The following is a 13,777-nucleotide window of genomic DNA, read 5'->3' as shown; positions in this document are numbered from 1 at the left end:
GACATCCCTGTCAGAATTGCCTTACTCAAGTATTGCTCTCTGTCTTCCAGGCTCCAAGAATCCTCACTTCATCACAAACTGGGGCCCAGCCGCCTTCACTGAAGCTGAACTGGAGGAAAGACAAAGGAGCTGGAAAGGGAAAAAAGCCACTTCCGAGTGACAGTGGCAGCTGATGTGTGGCCCAGAACAGGAGCCCACCTCCCCTCGTTCTGCTTTGCACAGAGCAGCCTCTCGCTTACAAAATTTAGTTTGCTCAGCAGGTTGGGCCTTTCTGCTCATGAAGTGCTGTTTACCACGCTGGAGTGTCTGCTCAGAGCTCAGCCATTACAGTGTGTGGTGTCTGACAGGATGTGCTGTTTTCCCTCACATTTCCAAGACTTTGCAACTGAAGATTTGTACTGAAATGTAGGTTGTGACAGAGTTGTTCCTATGCTAGCCTGTAACGATCTGCCAGCAGCTAACCAGTCAGGCAGCAGCACTTTCATTCCAGAAGGCGAGGGAAGCAGTTGTTCCACTGGTTCAGTTAGTATAATTTCAACCCAGGATAAATCAGTCCTGGAGGTTGTGTCCAACTCTGAGATGGAGCATTACCTTTCCTTCCACTGAGCCTCCTTTCCCTTTTGCTCTGTCCCTCTGTTGCTCTCTGCACGGTGCTTAGTGCTCAGACACATTCCCTTGGCAAGGGGGGGCTGGCATCACTGGGTACCTGCTGCTTGCTTGGATTTGGTGTCCTGTTTCCCTCTCTTTGCAGGAATCCAAACAAAAGAACTGAGATAACCACGTAGAAAATGCTGCTGTAAGACATTTGGAAAAAGTAGTAGTGCAAGACTGGTTTTGTACTGTCTGAAACTTGAGAAGTGCTAAATAAAGCCTTGAGAGTTGTCTTCACAGTTCAAAAGATGCAGTTTTGGCTTACAGATTTCTGAAGCAGATGAGTGGAAGGTGGTAGCACACACAGGACAAATATCCTCTGTGTCAAGGCTGTGTTTGTGCAAGAAATCTGATTATAACATCCTACCATTTTTAGATGTAGCACTTCTGCCTTACTTTTAATCGGAGGCCAGATTAAAAAAAAAAAGTAAGAAGAAAACTTTTTTCTTTTTAATAAAAATGATAAATGTGTAGTGATACTGCTTTAGAAAAACCGAAGTAATTCCTGTCAATAAAATAACTTCAGTCTTTCTAGTACCAAGGTTTCCCAAAGAGCTTGCTCTGCCTCACAGTTCTCTCCTGGGACAAAGCCAGTTATTTGTGTTTGTTTAGGGAAAAGGAACAAGCCCGTGACTTTGCTTTGCAGATCTCCCACACCAGGCATTGCTCAGTAAAGCAGGATTCCTGCCAACTTGTACAGACATTTTGAAACCCCCCTCCTCGAGGAGCAGGTGCCCACTGGTGTGGCTTGTGAGCAGCTTTGACTGTACCCCAGCCATCCATCCCTCACCTGCTTGTTAGTTCAGCTACATGTTAAATTATTTGTAGTAAATAGAGAGTAAAATTTTCAGGAGGATTAGCAGTGCCTTAGTGTGCAGCACTGTGATACTTGGGTCTTGGAAGAGCAGAAGCTGTACAGAAGTGGTGTCCAGATTTGGAAGTCAATAGCATTTTATTTGTCTATTAACTAAGACTCACTCGAATACTGAATCTTCTCAGACATTTATTCTCTGGTTATATTTTTATACTAATTGAAATCTTTAATGTTTCAGTAAAGGGAGTGCTGATTAGAATGGCAGGAAAATCTAGGATCTTCCTATTTATACTCACTGTACAGGAAAACCATAGTTCCTTAAGCTTGATAACAAGGCCTTTTTTAAATTGATCACGTTTACAGAAGCAATGTGAAGAAAAATCCAACCACCTGTAATAGAATTACTAATGTACACAAGGTTAAACTTTGTTAAAGGAGCTGGAACAGTATTTATAACTACCAGACATTTTATGTGGAGAGCAGAAGGGATATTGGGGCTAAACTTGTTTAATTTTTCTAACAGTCTTTATTTTGGACAACAGTTTTTTAAGAACACCAAATGATGCATGTTTTCATATTTTTTACTGTTCTTTAGAATTGGCTGTTTAATAAAGTAATATAAAGTCATTTACATTTCGGAATTAATGGATGTCTTTTTGTCTGGATTTATTTTGGGCTGTTGGAGTTCAAAATCCAGTAACTGCTGTGTGGAAGAAGTTTAATGGTTGGATCAGTGGTCACATGGTAACACACACAGACTTTGTTTTAGCAGCGCTCCTGCTCTTAAATGTCCGTATTCAGTACACCTTGATGCAGTCTGGGGCAAGGGCAGGGCAGCTCTTGGAACAGCCACACAGCCCCCCCTCACACCGTGTCAGCCCTGTCTGTCTGTGTCTGTCTGTCTGGGGTCAGCTCTTACTCACTGGCAGAAGAGGAAATGAGACAAGGTTCCTTTTAGCTCTGTCGTCCTGCTTGCTCTGACAAATTAAGAAAGCTTTGTTTAAAGCTTTGCTCAGTAAAGCTGGGGCCAGTGGTTGGTTTAAAAATTAAACTACTTGCATGCTGAGCAAAAATACCACTTGAGAATGAGCCCCTTGGAGCGACACTGAGCAGCATCCAAAGGGAGCACAGAGCTGTGAGTCACCACCGATCATGGATCTGGGAGCGTGGAAAGCTGCATCCTGGTGTGCCATCATTTCCAGTGGGGCCAAGGGTTACAGCTCTCCTATTCCCACGAACCAACGAGCCCCCTCAGGGTGAGGATCTGAACTGTGGGGTTAGGGATGTCTCTGGTCTGCCCAAGAAGCCCTAGCTACACCCTGGGCTTACACAGAGGTGGGGGGAAAGCTGTGGCTGCTGTTCCTGAACCTTTGGGAGATGCACTGGAGGGCTCAGCCCACTTATTTTATCTGCCAGATTCAGGTTTAATTTACCTGCTGCTGCTGTAACAGCCCTGCAAACCACTACCCCAGTGCCGTGCTGTTCCTTCTAGGAAGAGGATGGGGTTTGGTTTGGGGTTGTTTTTTTTGTTTTTTTTTCCTTGTGATCATTTTATGGACCTGATTTATGAGCCATGCACACTGGATCACACATTCCCAAACTGTAACAGGCTGGCTTCCAGCAGCTCATGTTATTCCTGTTCCACTGTCCTTCATGAACAGTCACAAAAGCAAAGCCTCTGTGGGGGAAAGGAACAGTGTCTTAGGATAGAAAGTGTATCCTAGGGGTTGGGGGGGACCCCAACCCCAAAAGAAGCACCTTTTGTGCCTGTTAATGGCAGGGGGTTAAGCAGGTGAGCATTAAGGCCCCTTCCAGCTCAAGGCATCCTGTGATCCTATGGCTCAGTCACGCAGAACACCTGGAACAGGAGCTGCCCCATCCATTTCAGTAGAAGTGAACGGAAAATAACTGCTCTGATTTTTATCTCAAATATGTGAAGCAGTTACGCAAACAATTTTTGAACGAACCGGTGCAGGGCCAGGAAAGGGGGTATCCACAAGGCCTTTCAGCTGCTTCGGGGAGAGAGGTCATTATTTGTTAGCCGAAGGAAGGGCTGCAGAAGGGCGGCAGGTGTGCCGTACACTTGTCCTCTCACAGAACGACGAACTCCTTCCACACTTCACAAGATTTTTAGGGGCTTTCCCAGTCTGCCGGTACCATACTGGTTACTCGATAATTGTGGCTCTCCCTGCTTTGTTTTTTGTTTTTGTTTTTAATAAATCTTTTCGGGTCACTGTGGCAGCCCCTGCGGCCCCCGCCCGGCTGCCCACGCCGGCGCACGGAGCTCGGCGCCGCCGGGCAGCAGCGCCCGGGCCGGACCTGGGGCTGCCTCATCGCTGGGCTCCGGCTGCCACCTCGTGGTGGCCCAGCCCAGCGTCGCCCGGCCGCGATCCTGCGGTGTTCCCGGCCTGTGGAGGTGTCCCGGGACAGCCACCCTCCCGCTCCTTTCCCTCCCAGCAGCGGGTGCCAGGGAAAGGGGCTGTGCGCCGAGCCTGCGGCTGCAGCACCATCACCACCTCCCTGCCGTGGCCACCGCAGCTCTGTCCCTGCTCCATGAGCCCGTTCGGTTCCTCTGCTAGCTCAGTATGCCCACAGGCATCCCGTCAGCCTAGGAAAAAATTGTTTTCTTGTTACCACTGGCCTCGGCGCTAATTCAGACATATTTTCCAAAGAAACCCCGCCGCACTGCAGGAGGACAACGTGTACAGTGGATACAGCATCCCGCAATCTCCGCAGGCGCAGCTCGGGCTGCCATGCGGCTTTCCTTAGGGTGGTAAGGCAGAGCAAAGAAAAATGTGTGAGGAAGGCTTGCTTCCCTGCAAACAGCGTTTCCCCAGGTGCCTGCGTACATGCCCCGGGGCTGCAGGAACGAAGGACGTGCTCAGCATCACGTACTCCTCTTTTGGGAGCAGGGCTCACGCTCATCCCTTCAAGCCACAAACAGGGTGGGCGTGTGTGAGGAGGGGATATCAGCCCGTGGTGTAGTGCCAATGCGGCCGTGAGGGCCAAAATAAAATGCAAATGGAAACTTTGTGACGCTTCATGAATTTAGAGACTATTGTGGCTTCCACACACTTACTGTGAACTCCAACTACTCGGAAATGCCAGGAAGCAAAAGTGAAGAAAAGCACCGTTTTACCGACTGGCTTCCTGAGTATGTCAGAAGTACCCATCCTTCAAAAACAAGGAAGGTGCAGTGGTTGTTTTAACACATAAGATGAAACAGTATTTGGCAAATGTAGCTGCATCTCACCTCCAGAAGAAATTAAACTTGGAACAGGATGATGCAAAACAGTTAAATTAGAAACATCCTGAAAAGCCTTGAGAGGGAGATTTAATGAGGCAGTTTTTAACACCTATATGCACAACCCTAGAAGAACCAATTGACAAGAGCCCTTCTCCTGCCTTTTTTCTTATATTTTAGCCTAATTGACAGAGGAAATGTAAAAGGATATGAGCAGCAGGGTCAGAGGAAAGCCCATGGCAGACTGGGCAGAATGTTGATAAAAAGAAAAAAAGAAAACATGATCTCCAGCACAATTGCACTCACTTCCCCCCATCAACCATTACTTTAAATTCCTTAATGAATAAAACCACAAAAAAAATAACCCCTTCTACCCTACTCAGCCTGGTCATAGCTCACATCACTCTTCTGCCTGCCAAATGGTCTTGATCTAGCACCAGCTTTACACATCGTTATTAATATCATTGCTAATTAATAGAGCTACTTGCCATGGCTGCAGCACACAAAAGGCTTTAACAGGATCTGGGCCTAATGATGTCTTCATGCAAACACTCACCTGCTGTTATTCTTGTTGTTATATTTTTTCTGAGCACACATTGATATCTCAGATGGGGTTAAAAGCTCAGGCATAGACAAGAGACAGTTTCAAAAGCAGCCTGGACTTGGTGTTGACACAAATTATCTGTTTCAATGCCTACCTGAGCACAGAGATTTCTCTTCCCACTCTGAAGAGGCTTGTGCAGCTCAGCCCTGACTCGAAGTGCAAGTGCTGGGGTTCTGGTTCCTCAGTCCTGACTAAAAAAGAAAAGAAACTCAACAAACCACACTTTAAAAACTTTTTTATGGTCAGACTTTTCTTAGCCATTTTCAGAAAGTCCCTCTCACACTGGGACTGAAGTTTTGCATTTGTAGCAGTGCAAGGTTGTGTTCTCTGAACCATTTCCTTTGCCAGTGATGCTTTGGGCCATTTTACTCTCTCCAAGCCATAGAGTCAACCACCACATCTCTCTGTGAGGGAGGACCATGCCCCTTTTTCACCCAGGCTTTCCTCCCAGCCAGAAAGATGGTGTGGCCATGGGCTGCTTTTTCCCAGACAGGAGGTGGGAAATGATGGGAGCCTGCTCACACCTGGGCCCCACCAAAAGCTGAGTGGTGTGGCACTGCTCCCTGTGGGGATGGAGGTGCCACCTTCTGTGTTTGCTGGTTTGCTTTAGCATGGCCACTGCCTGCCTGTGAGGGTTGCACGATGTCCAAGGGGGTCTCTGCTGGCTGATGGAGCTTCCTGGGGAGATGGCTGGCCCAAAACAACCAACACCTCAAGCCTGGTCTCACAGAATAGCTGCACGTGGTCCCTCTGGCAAAGAAAGCCACCTGCTCCTGCTCCAGCACACTCTCCTCACTGTCACCATGACAGATGGCAAGAGTCAAGCCTACAGCTGCTCTCACTCCACCTCCAGCCAGCAAATCCTTCCCACCAGCAGGAGAAAATCCAGAGCCTATATTCCTTGAAATCATGCTTCAAGGAATAGCACAGGCATGGGGTGTGGTAGGAGAACCAGCCTGTCAGAGGGAAAGGGGACAAGAAAACACTGCCAGGCGCTGAACACCCGTGCTGGGCCAGGCTGCTGTGAGCGCAGAGCAGGGAGCAGTCCTGCACAGCTTCGAAGGCAGCTGTCTCTGCCTCCGCCCTCGCCCTGTTCTGACCAGTCCCTGCCCCTGGCGTCCCTGGGGCTGCCAGCAAATCTGAGGTGCTCTGTGCTGCAGGCTGGCACAGATCTTGCGGCAGAAAGCTCCCGATGAGCACTGAGCCCGGGGCAGCCTGTGCCGGGTCCAGGGGAGCGTCTGCTGAGCCCACACCACCTCCAGGAGAGCAGAGCTGCACAACCACGCTCTGTTCTTCCAGTTTTCCATTCTTTTCTCATTTTCATCTCGCCCCTCCTGATGAGCCCCAAGTCCCTACGTGCCGAAGCAGGATGAGAAGACTGACACGATTTTTCCAAAGCCCCCGGCGAGTCGTGGGACCCGCAGCCCAGGGCTCCGCCAGCTCCTGCCCCGGCAGGCCGGCCAGGCAGCGGCAGCTGCTCCCCCAGAGACGGGGAGAACAATAAGAAATACCAGATCTGCCGCAGGAATGCGGGAGATACCGTGGCGGGGGGCCCTGAGAGTCTGGGCAGGATTTGCTCACGGCTTGGCCGCAGCCCAGGGGATGCTACTCAGGCCGCGCTGTCGCCGGCCGCGGTGGCGGGGGATGCGCGGGGGATGCGCGGGGGATGCGCGGGGGATGCGCGGGCCCCCCCTGGGCGCCGGACACCAGATGGCAGCCGGACACCGTCGCACAGCCCCGGAGAGCCCGGGGAGCTCGGCCCTGCCCGGCAGGCTCCTAATGAATCACATCTGCGGCTCCCGCCCGGGGAGGCAGGGCCGGGGATGCGGCACCGCGCGGGGGTTTCGCCGCTGAGCCGGTCCCACGCTCGGAGCCGCGTCACTCGTGTACGTGCAGCACCACACTGCTGCTGCTGCGGGACGAACCCACACCCAGCAGCCGCCAAAACCTCTGCCCGGGGCTGCCTGACCTCCAGAGGAAGGAGGGAGAGGACCGGGTGGATGATGACCAAGGCTGCCAGCACAGCTCGGGGGCTTCACCCAAGGCTGTGCAGCCGCGGTGCCCTCGCTCCCTCCTGTGGGCACGTTGTGACCCTGAGCTGTTCAAGTGACTGAAAACAGGGTCTGCACCCGCCGCTGCCAAGGCCTGACATGCCAATTAGAGAGTCATTACTCTGTTGGGTAACATTTTCCCTCAATGACTTAGGAACTTTAACCCAATTTTGAAATGTAGGGGAGGCTAAACTAGATTACCTTAGCTCAACTGTTCATGTCATAAGCCCTTGAGAAGTGGGACTGGAGAGTTTTTCCTCCAGAAACCTTTTGTTGGCTCACAAAATCCTCGTTTTTTTCTTAGCTCAGACACCAAGAGGGGGAGTTTTCAACTTCCAAAAATAAATCAAAGACACCACGATGCCTGTAGGGTATTTGTTTCTCCATCGGAACGTGAACCTGGTGGTTTAGTTTAAGGGAGGCTAAGCTAACTCTCACATTTTCTGCATTCCTCTTTTTCCTGATAGATCAAGATCGACAGGTTTGAACTGTTGTTTTAATGAAAACCTACTACTCCTGAGAGGGTTTCCTGTTTTAGAAAGATGATATTTCAGAGCTACAAAATTCCAAACAATTTGACTTGCTATCACCTTCGTCAGGTCCCTTAACCTCCTTATGCCTCAGCTGGGCATTGATGAAAGGTGGGTGATTTTCATCCACTAATAAAGCACAGAGATCTACAAAATCGTAATCCGTCCCTAAAAAGAGGGCTCTTTAAGTGATACCCTAAAGCTGTGTCCACAAGGTGCAAATCAGAGATTGCTGAGTGAGGCCTTGGAAAGAGCCACTTGTACCAGGGCACGACCAGAGCCCCTGGCACCAGCCCCTGCCAGCCCCTTGTAGAGTCACCTCCAGCTCCTCCACCTTTATTCCTGATCCCTGGCAGCCAGAAAACCTCATCTGCGCTTTTGGGTAACAACCACAAGTTGAAGCAGCCTTTAGCCTCTAATTAACTGGAGTTAAATCACCACATAGCTACCCCCAAAGTTTCATGGAAATTAGGCCAACACTCCAGCCAAGTCCTCTTTTTTCATCTCTCATCTCTCATTCAAGCTGCTGGTAGGTTTCCCCCTCCCCTGTGCATGTGGAACCCTGAAAACACTCTGGGGTAAATCTAAACATGACCAACCTCAACAGTGCATCTCTGGAGAGTTTTCAGAGCTTAAGCTCTGCAACTCAGAGTAAGTTTGGGGGTAGGTGCAAATCCCTTGTTGAAGGTTCAGGTATTTGTTTTAAAGTTACAAGTACAAGAGGACTCCCTGAATAAATTTTTGGTCCAGGAAACTGAGCTTCAGCTCCCAGTTTTGTTAATTCTGTAATCCAAAATGGTTTTTTTTCCCTGACTTTTAAAGGCAATTAGGATTTTCCAACTGTTCTAACAATTTAGATGCTCTAATATGTAAAAACACTTTCTTGTGTTACAAAAGTTTCTCCAAATTGTAAAATGCGTTACAAAGGGGAGGGAGCCAGCCCCATGTACACTGTCTGGGCTGCTCTTCTGGCAGAAAATGACAGCTGGCAGTGTGCAAGGCATGGAAAAATAACTTATCACCCAGATCCTTCAAACAGTCAAAACCGCCTTAGCTGGGCAAACCGGCACTGATTTCTCAGAACTAATCCCTGGAGGTACAGGTCTGCTGACGTCAAGCCTGCTGTGGTTATTGCAGGGCTCACAGCCCTTCTAACATTCTATCTGCAAGCCCCAGTCCAGCCCACTGCACAGAGAAGCTCTTCAGAAGTTTCTGATAAGGGTGGCTGGGACTGTCGAGGGCCCTTGATGCTTCCCCACTCACCTGCTCCAACTGTGCAGCCGAGGGTTTTAGGGATCTCTGAAGTTCACACTTCAAGAAGCCAGCTGTTCTCCTGCTTGACGCAGAAATCCTCCTGGAACTTTGCTGCTTCCTGTCCGAGCTCCTCTTTTAAAGCCACATTTTCTGCCTGCTATCCGAAAGAAGCCTATAATAAAGGAGAAGACAGCAAAGCTCAGGAAAGCACTTATCTGACACGTAAAAGCTCACAGGTGCAATAGGAAGGGATGCACATGCCCATCTGGAAAATGGGAAAGGCATTAATGATTTTCAGAGCTAGATTCTCACTTGTTATTTCTCTTTGGCTATTATTTTTGAAAGACTTGAGGATTCCTTTTATCAGGGAATGTTTCTGGAAAAGTTCTTCCAGAAAGAGCTTCTTTTTTTAAAAATCCCTTTGCATTTCAGGTAGATGAAGCACTTCATAAGTACTGCTCAAGCACAGGAGTAATTGGGATTTTGGGGGATGCTGAGACTTATCAGCTTGCTGGAGCTGCTGGAGCAGAGCCAACAGCTGTGATGAACCAGCCCTGTGCTGGTGGTGGGATGGTACATCCCTGCCCCACAGACCTGCCAGTGAGCTGCTTCCTTCTGAATGCAGAGCTGCACGTGGCCACATTTTCTGCTTCCCCCGTTCTGCAGCGCAGACATCCCCCGGGGTCCCAGAACTGCAGGATGAAAAACTCATCCTTCCTTCTGGCCTGGATCCTGGACAGACATGTGCACATGCTTAGTGCTGAGCATGTGAGTAGCAACACTGATCTCCATGGAGCAATCCACACGCTTGAGCCTCTGCACATTTGGGAGCAGGGGAGAGGAGGACACTGGGTTCTCTGGTTGCCTGTTTTACATACCACTCCTGGAGATCCCACCCAAAAGAGAGCTGCGCAGCAGGATGGCGCTGAGCTACACAGCTATTTTTATTTCTGTCTCTCGTGGCCTTGCTGAGCCCTGCTATGAATTATCTGGGATATCACACCCCAGACGAGTCCAAACAAGAGGTCTTGCTGCAGACTGTCTGTGTTTAGAGGGATGATTTAGTTACTGCTTTCCCCCCACCCCGTCTTCTTCCTTATTCCCATTAGTGACACGCTGGCTGCAGAGAAAAGTTATTCATGCTCCAGAAATGTAATATTTACTCAAAACAATTTTTATTTGGCTTGGCTTCTTCCCAGTGCCATAAAGTGATAGCCAGCCCCAAGTGCTTACATAGACAACATGTGCATCTGAGTCATATTTATGATCCCCGTTATAAAAAGCACACAACCTTGTTTTTTGGTGCAATAGGATGGGACTGAAGGCATCAGCACATCTTGAGCATAGCCTGTCTCTGGAATCTGCAGAAATTTGCCATGCTCCAAATTTAGAACTTGTGGGTGGAAGCTCGGTCAGGAGCCAACTTTTTATACCATTACATCACAGGAATTGAGGGCTTCGTGCCAAGGATCCAAGGAAATTAATAAAGAGCAGAGGCTGTCCAGCTGTTTGAATTTAAAGTCATGGCAGAGAGGTAATTATTAATAAATACGGCTTTATTCGGAACATCGTAATCTCGTTGCTTAAATTGAACATATCCCCTCTCTTTACTGCAGTTTACTATTCTGTTAGAACTTGCAAAGACAATAGGAAGGGATTAACATCTGTAAGAGAGAGGCCCAGGGAAGCTGGGATCCTTCTCGACAGAGGCCACGCTCCAGTGATGGCTCTCCAGCTGAGCACCGCTCCGCCTCTGCCAAGGGCATCGCGGCTCCCCCGGCTGCGGGAGGGGGCTGGAACGTGGCGTGCATTCTTCCAGCTAAAACACACAAGGTCTCCAATGGACGGGGATCAAAGCCATAGACAGCTAATTTGAAGAGAAATTCAATTTGTTTGACCTCCCTGTGCTGGGGCAGCCAGTGCAAGCTCAAATGTCACAGCCTCCAGGGAGCTGATGGTAAAGCACGGGGCCACGTACCAAGAGGCACAGGGTGACCTGAGCGACCTCCCATCCTGTTTAGGATGCACTGTGTGTGTCCAAAGCCCTGGCAGGGCTTGGTCCTGGGTGCAGAGTGTGGCTGGGCTTGGGGAAGGGCCGTACTGGTGCTGGGAGGGGGCCACTGCCCCGTGCCCCCACAGACTGTGGAGCCCGGCTCTGCCACATGCCGCTTTCGGCACCTCAAACGCACAGCGCGCACGACAGGCACCTTACAAGCCCCAGCCCACAGCCCCAGCAGGACAGGCTCTGCAGGAAAACACCTGGCTCTGCACACAGAAAGGGGTCAGGGGTCCCAGGGCTTGGTCTGCAAGCCAAGGGCTGAGCACAGGCTTGTCGTGAAACACACAGCCAGGAGAATACAGCAGTGTCTTTGGGAAAGGGGCTCCCCTGATGCTTAAACCACAGAAATGTTGGTATGCAGCTTCAGAGATTTACAGCTTATACTCTCCTCAAGGGTATGCAAAAGCCATGAGTAATTAAAAATATGGCTCTGGGTTCTCTAGGAAGTTCCCTATTTCCATTTTACAGATAAACAAGCTGAGGTGGAAAGCAACTGAAAGCCGCTTCAGTGGAACGATACTGCCAGCAAACCAAACCTTAGAGTTCGCCGGGAGATGCTCCTGCACCCACAGACACCTCGTCGTGCTTGCACATGTATTTCTTGCAGCAGCACATACCAAACAGGTTTATGCATCCATCCCTCACCAGGAGCCAGCACAGCAAAGACTGGGACTTGCAGCTTCCAACACCCCCAGCTTTTGTCTAATCACACACACACACACAAAATATTAAAAAGTATGGTTTAAAAACCATAACCAGCAGGTTAAAAAAAAGTAAAAAATAACCACTTCAACGATGTGATCACAGGGTGACAATTTCCACAAAGGAAAGAAGACAGTCACTGATAGGGATAAAAAGCAGAAATCAAGTCAATTAAATTCAGTGATCTTAGAATCACAGAATAGTTTAGGTTGCAAAAACCTCTAAGTCATTCCTCACTTCTTAAATGTGGTGTTTCCACCAGCAACACAGGCATGGGCACGCAGGGGGTGTTACAAGAAGTCAGGCTGCTCTAGATTCAACAGGCTCTATTACTGGATAAACCTCTTGTTTTTTACCTAGAAAAATAACGATGCCAACCATTCATTCCTGCCAGAGAACCTCGGAGAGATCCTGGCCCTGCTCAAGTACAATGCTATGCATTTTTTGTCTCAGCATGTAGCTGCTCATGCTGGACTGTGTATTTTATGTTTCTGTGAACAGCTGTGAACATCTAAAGATTAAAAACCTCAGGTTTATTAAACATCCCACTTATGGTCAAGAGAAGCCCCCTGTGACGCATGACTCACAGAGGGAAGCTGGGACACTGCAGTGGGTGAGGAGAACCTTTGGCTGCTGCTTCCCTGCAGGGTGGGAGACCTTTCTGGGTTCTTTCTGGTAATCTGGACTGGCTCCTGGAGCTGGCTTGTGCATGCTGAGAGCATTTTACATGGCTCTGAAGCTCCACCTGAAAACAGAATGGCATGAAGAGACTTTGAGGAGGGACAATACAGGGTTTTCCTCAATGGCTAAAAATACCTGTAATACAGGACTGAAAAGGACAAATGGACTTCAGTGATTGGATAACTTGAGGAAAAATTAAAACAAAAAATTGTTATTGGGGCAAAAAACTCCCCAAAAAGTATCACCAGATATTTGCCAGAGCAAAAAGGCAAAGGAGTCTTTATTTTCTACATGAGTGCCCCATGGCAGGTTTAGTTTGAGGAGTGAAGTAGCCATTTTACCTGCAGTATTATGCTGTTTGGTACCCCAAAGCTTGTTGGTGTGTGTGGTCCTCTCGCATGAGAGAGTCTGCAAAGGCAATGCCACTGCTCCTTCCACATCAGGATAAAGGTGGAAGAAAAATGTCAGCAAAATGAGCAGCCTTAGGGGTATCATCATGCACCCGAGAAGCTGGGAATGCCTACCTGTCAGGATGCTCATTGTCCTCAGCCCTTCCTTTCAGGTTTTGCAGGACAGTAATCCCACTTCCTGGAGTGCTGCATTAGACAAGTAATTGTAGTTAGCAAGTGATTCTATGGAAGTAGCTGAAACACTTCAAGCTATAGCCCAACAAATTTCTAACCCATGGCTAATCTCCAACTCTCTTCCCACTGAAGTCAGAAGAAATCCCTCCTGCCCCATCTACAGTTCTTAGAAATGCAGCGAGCATTTAAAATTTTGGAGACCGTGCCCATTCTTATAACTGGGCAAGAGTCAGATTTCCATAATGCTACTCCTGCTGCAGAGACACTTCCTTCCCACAAGTTCCCTTGTCTCCAGCAGACCATCCCTTATTTCACTACTAGTTCTAGATGCAGCCAAGCATCATCCTATTTAAAAGCCCTCTTCCAACAGCGGTAGCAATAAACACATTTGGCCAGCTAATTCACCTTCTGCAGTCACGGAGCTGGACTAACAACCTGCCATATCTTCTGGCACTGTAGCTTGTGAAACCAACTCCAACTGGTAGCACAGAAGCATAGAAAACATGGAGAAGGGCTTTATGAGACGGTGGGTTTGTGGCTCCTTACTTTGACTTGTTTCCATGAGATTCTTAAAAGTCTCAAGCTGGAATGAAGGGACCTTGG

General features: G+C 48.9%; 1 protein-coding gene and 1 long non-coding RNA gene across 5 annotated transcripts in view; one reads left to right on the top strand and one right to left on the bottom strand.

The window, feature by feature from the left end:
• SWAP70 (switching B cell complex subunit SWAP70) overlaps positions 1–2,096 on the top strand; it is a 35,553-nt gene extending 33,457 nt beyond the window's left edge. The window contains exon 12 of the mRNA XM_082283732.1: positions 51–2,096. Within this exon, the coding sequence (XP_082139858.1) occupies positions 51–160 (110 nt within the window). The 3' untranslated portion in view covers positions 161–2,096. The remainder of the gene's footprint in view (positions 1–50) is intronic.
• LOC309574251 overlaps positions 1–13,777 on the bottom strand; it is a 61,573-nt gene that overhangs the window by 13,101 nt on the left and 34,695 nt on the right. For 3 of the 4 annotated variants that reach the window (XR_014226505.1, XR_014226506.1, XR_014226507.1), the window contains 4 exons: positions 13,115–13,186; positions 12,497–12,654; positions 9,158–9,320; positions 2,216–5,504 (listed from right to left, as the gene is read on the bottom strand). This is a non-coding gene — a long non-coding RNA (uncharacterized lncRNA). Of the gene's footprint in view, positions 1–2,215; positions 5,505–9,157; positions 9,321–12,496; positions 12,655–13,114; positions 13,187–13,777 lie in introns of those variants that run through there. The other variant, XR_014226504.1, reaches the window with a different exon arrangement.

The sequence above is a fragment of the Coloeus monedula genome, assembly GCF_965178545.1.
Source record: "Coloeus monedula genome assembly, chromosome: 6".
Taxonomy (NCBI): Eukaryota; Metazoa; Chordata; class Aves; order Passeriformes; family Corvidae; genus Coloeus; species Coloeus monedula.
The sequence above is the reverse complement of the archived record's forward strand: the minus strand, read 5'-3'. Positions and strand labels throughout refer to the sequence as shown.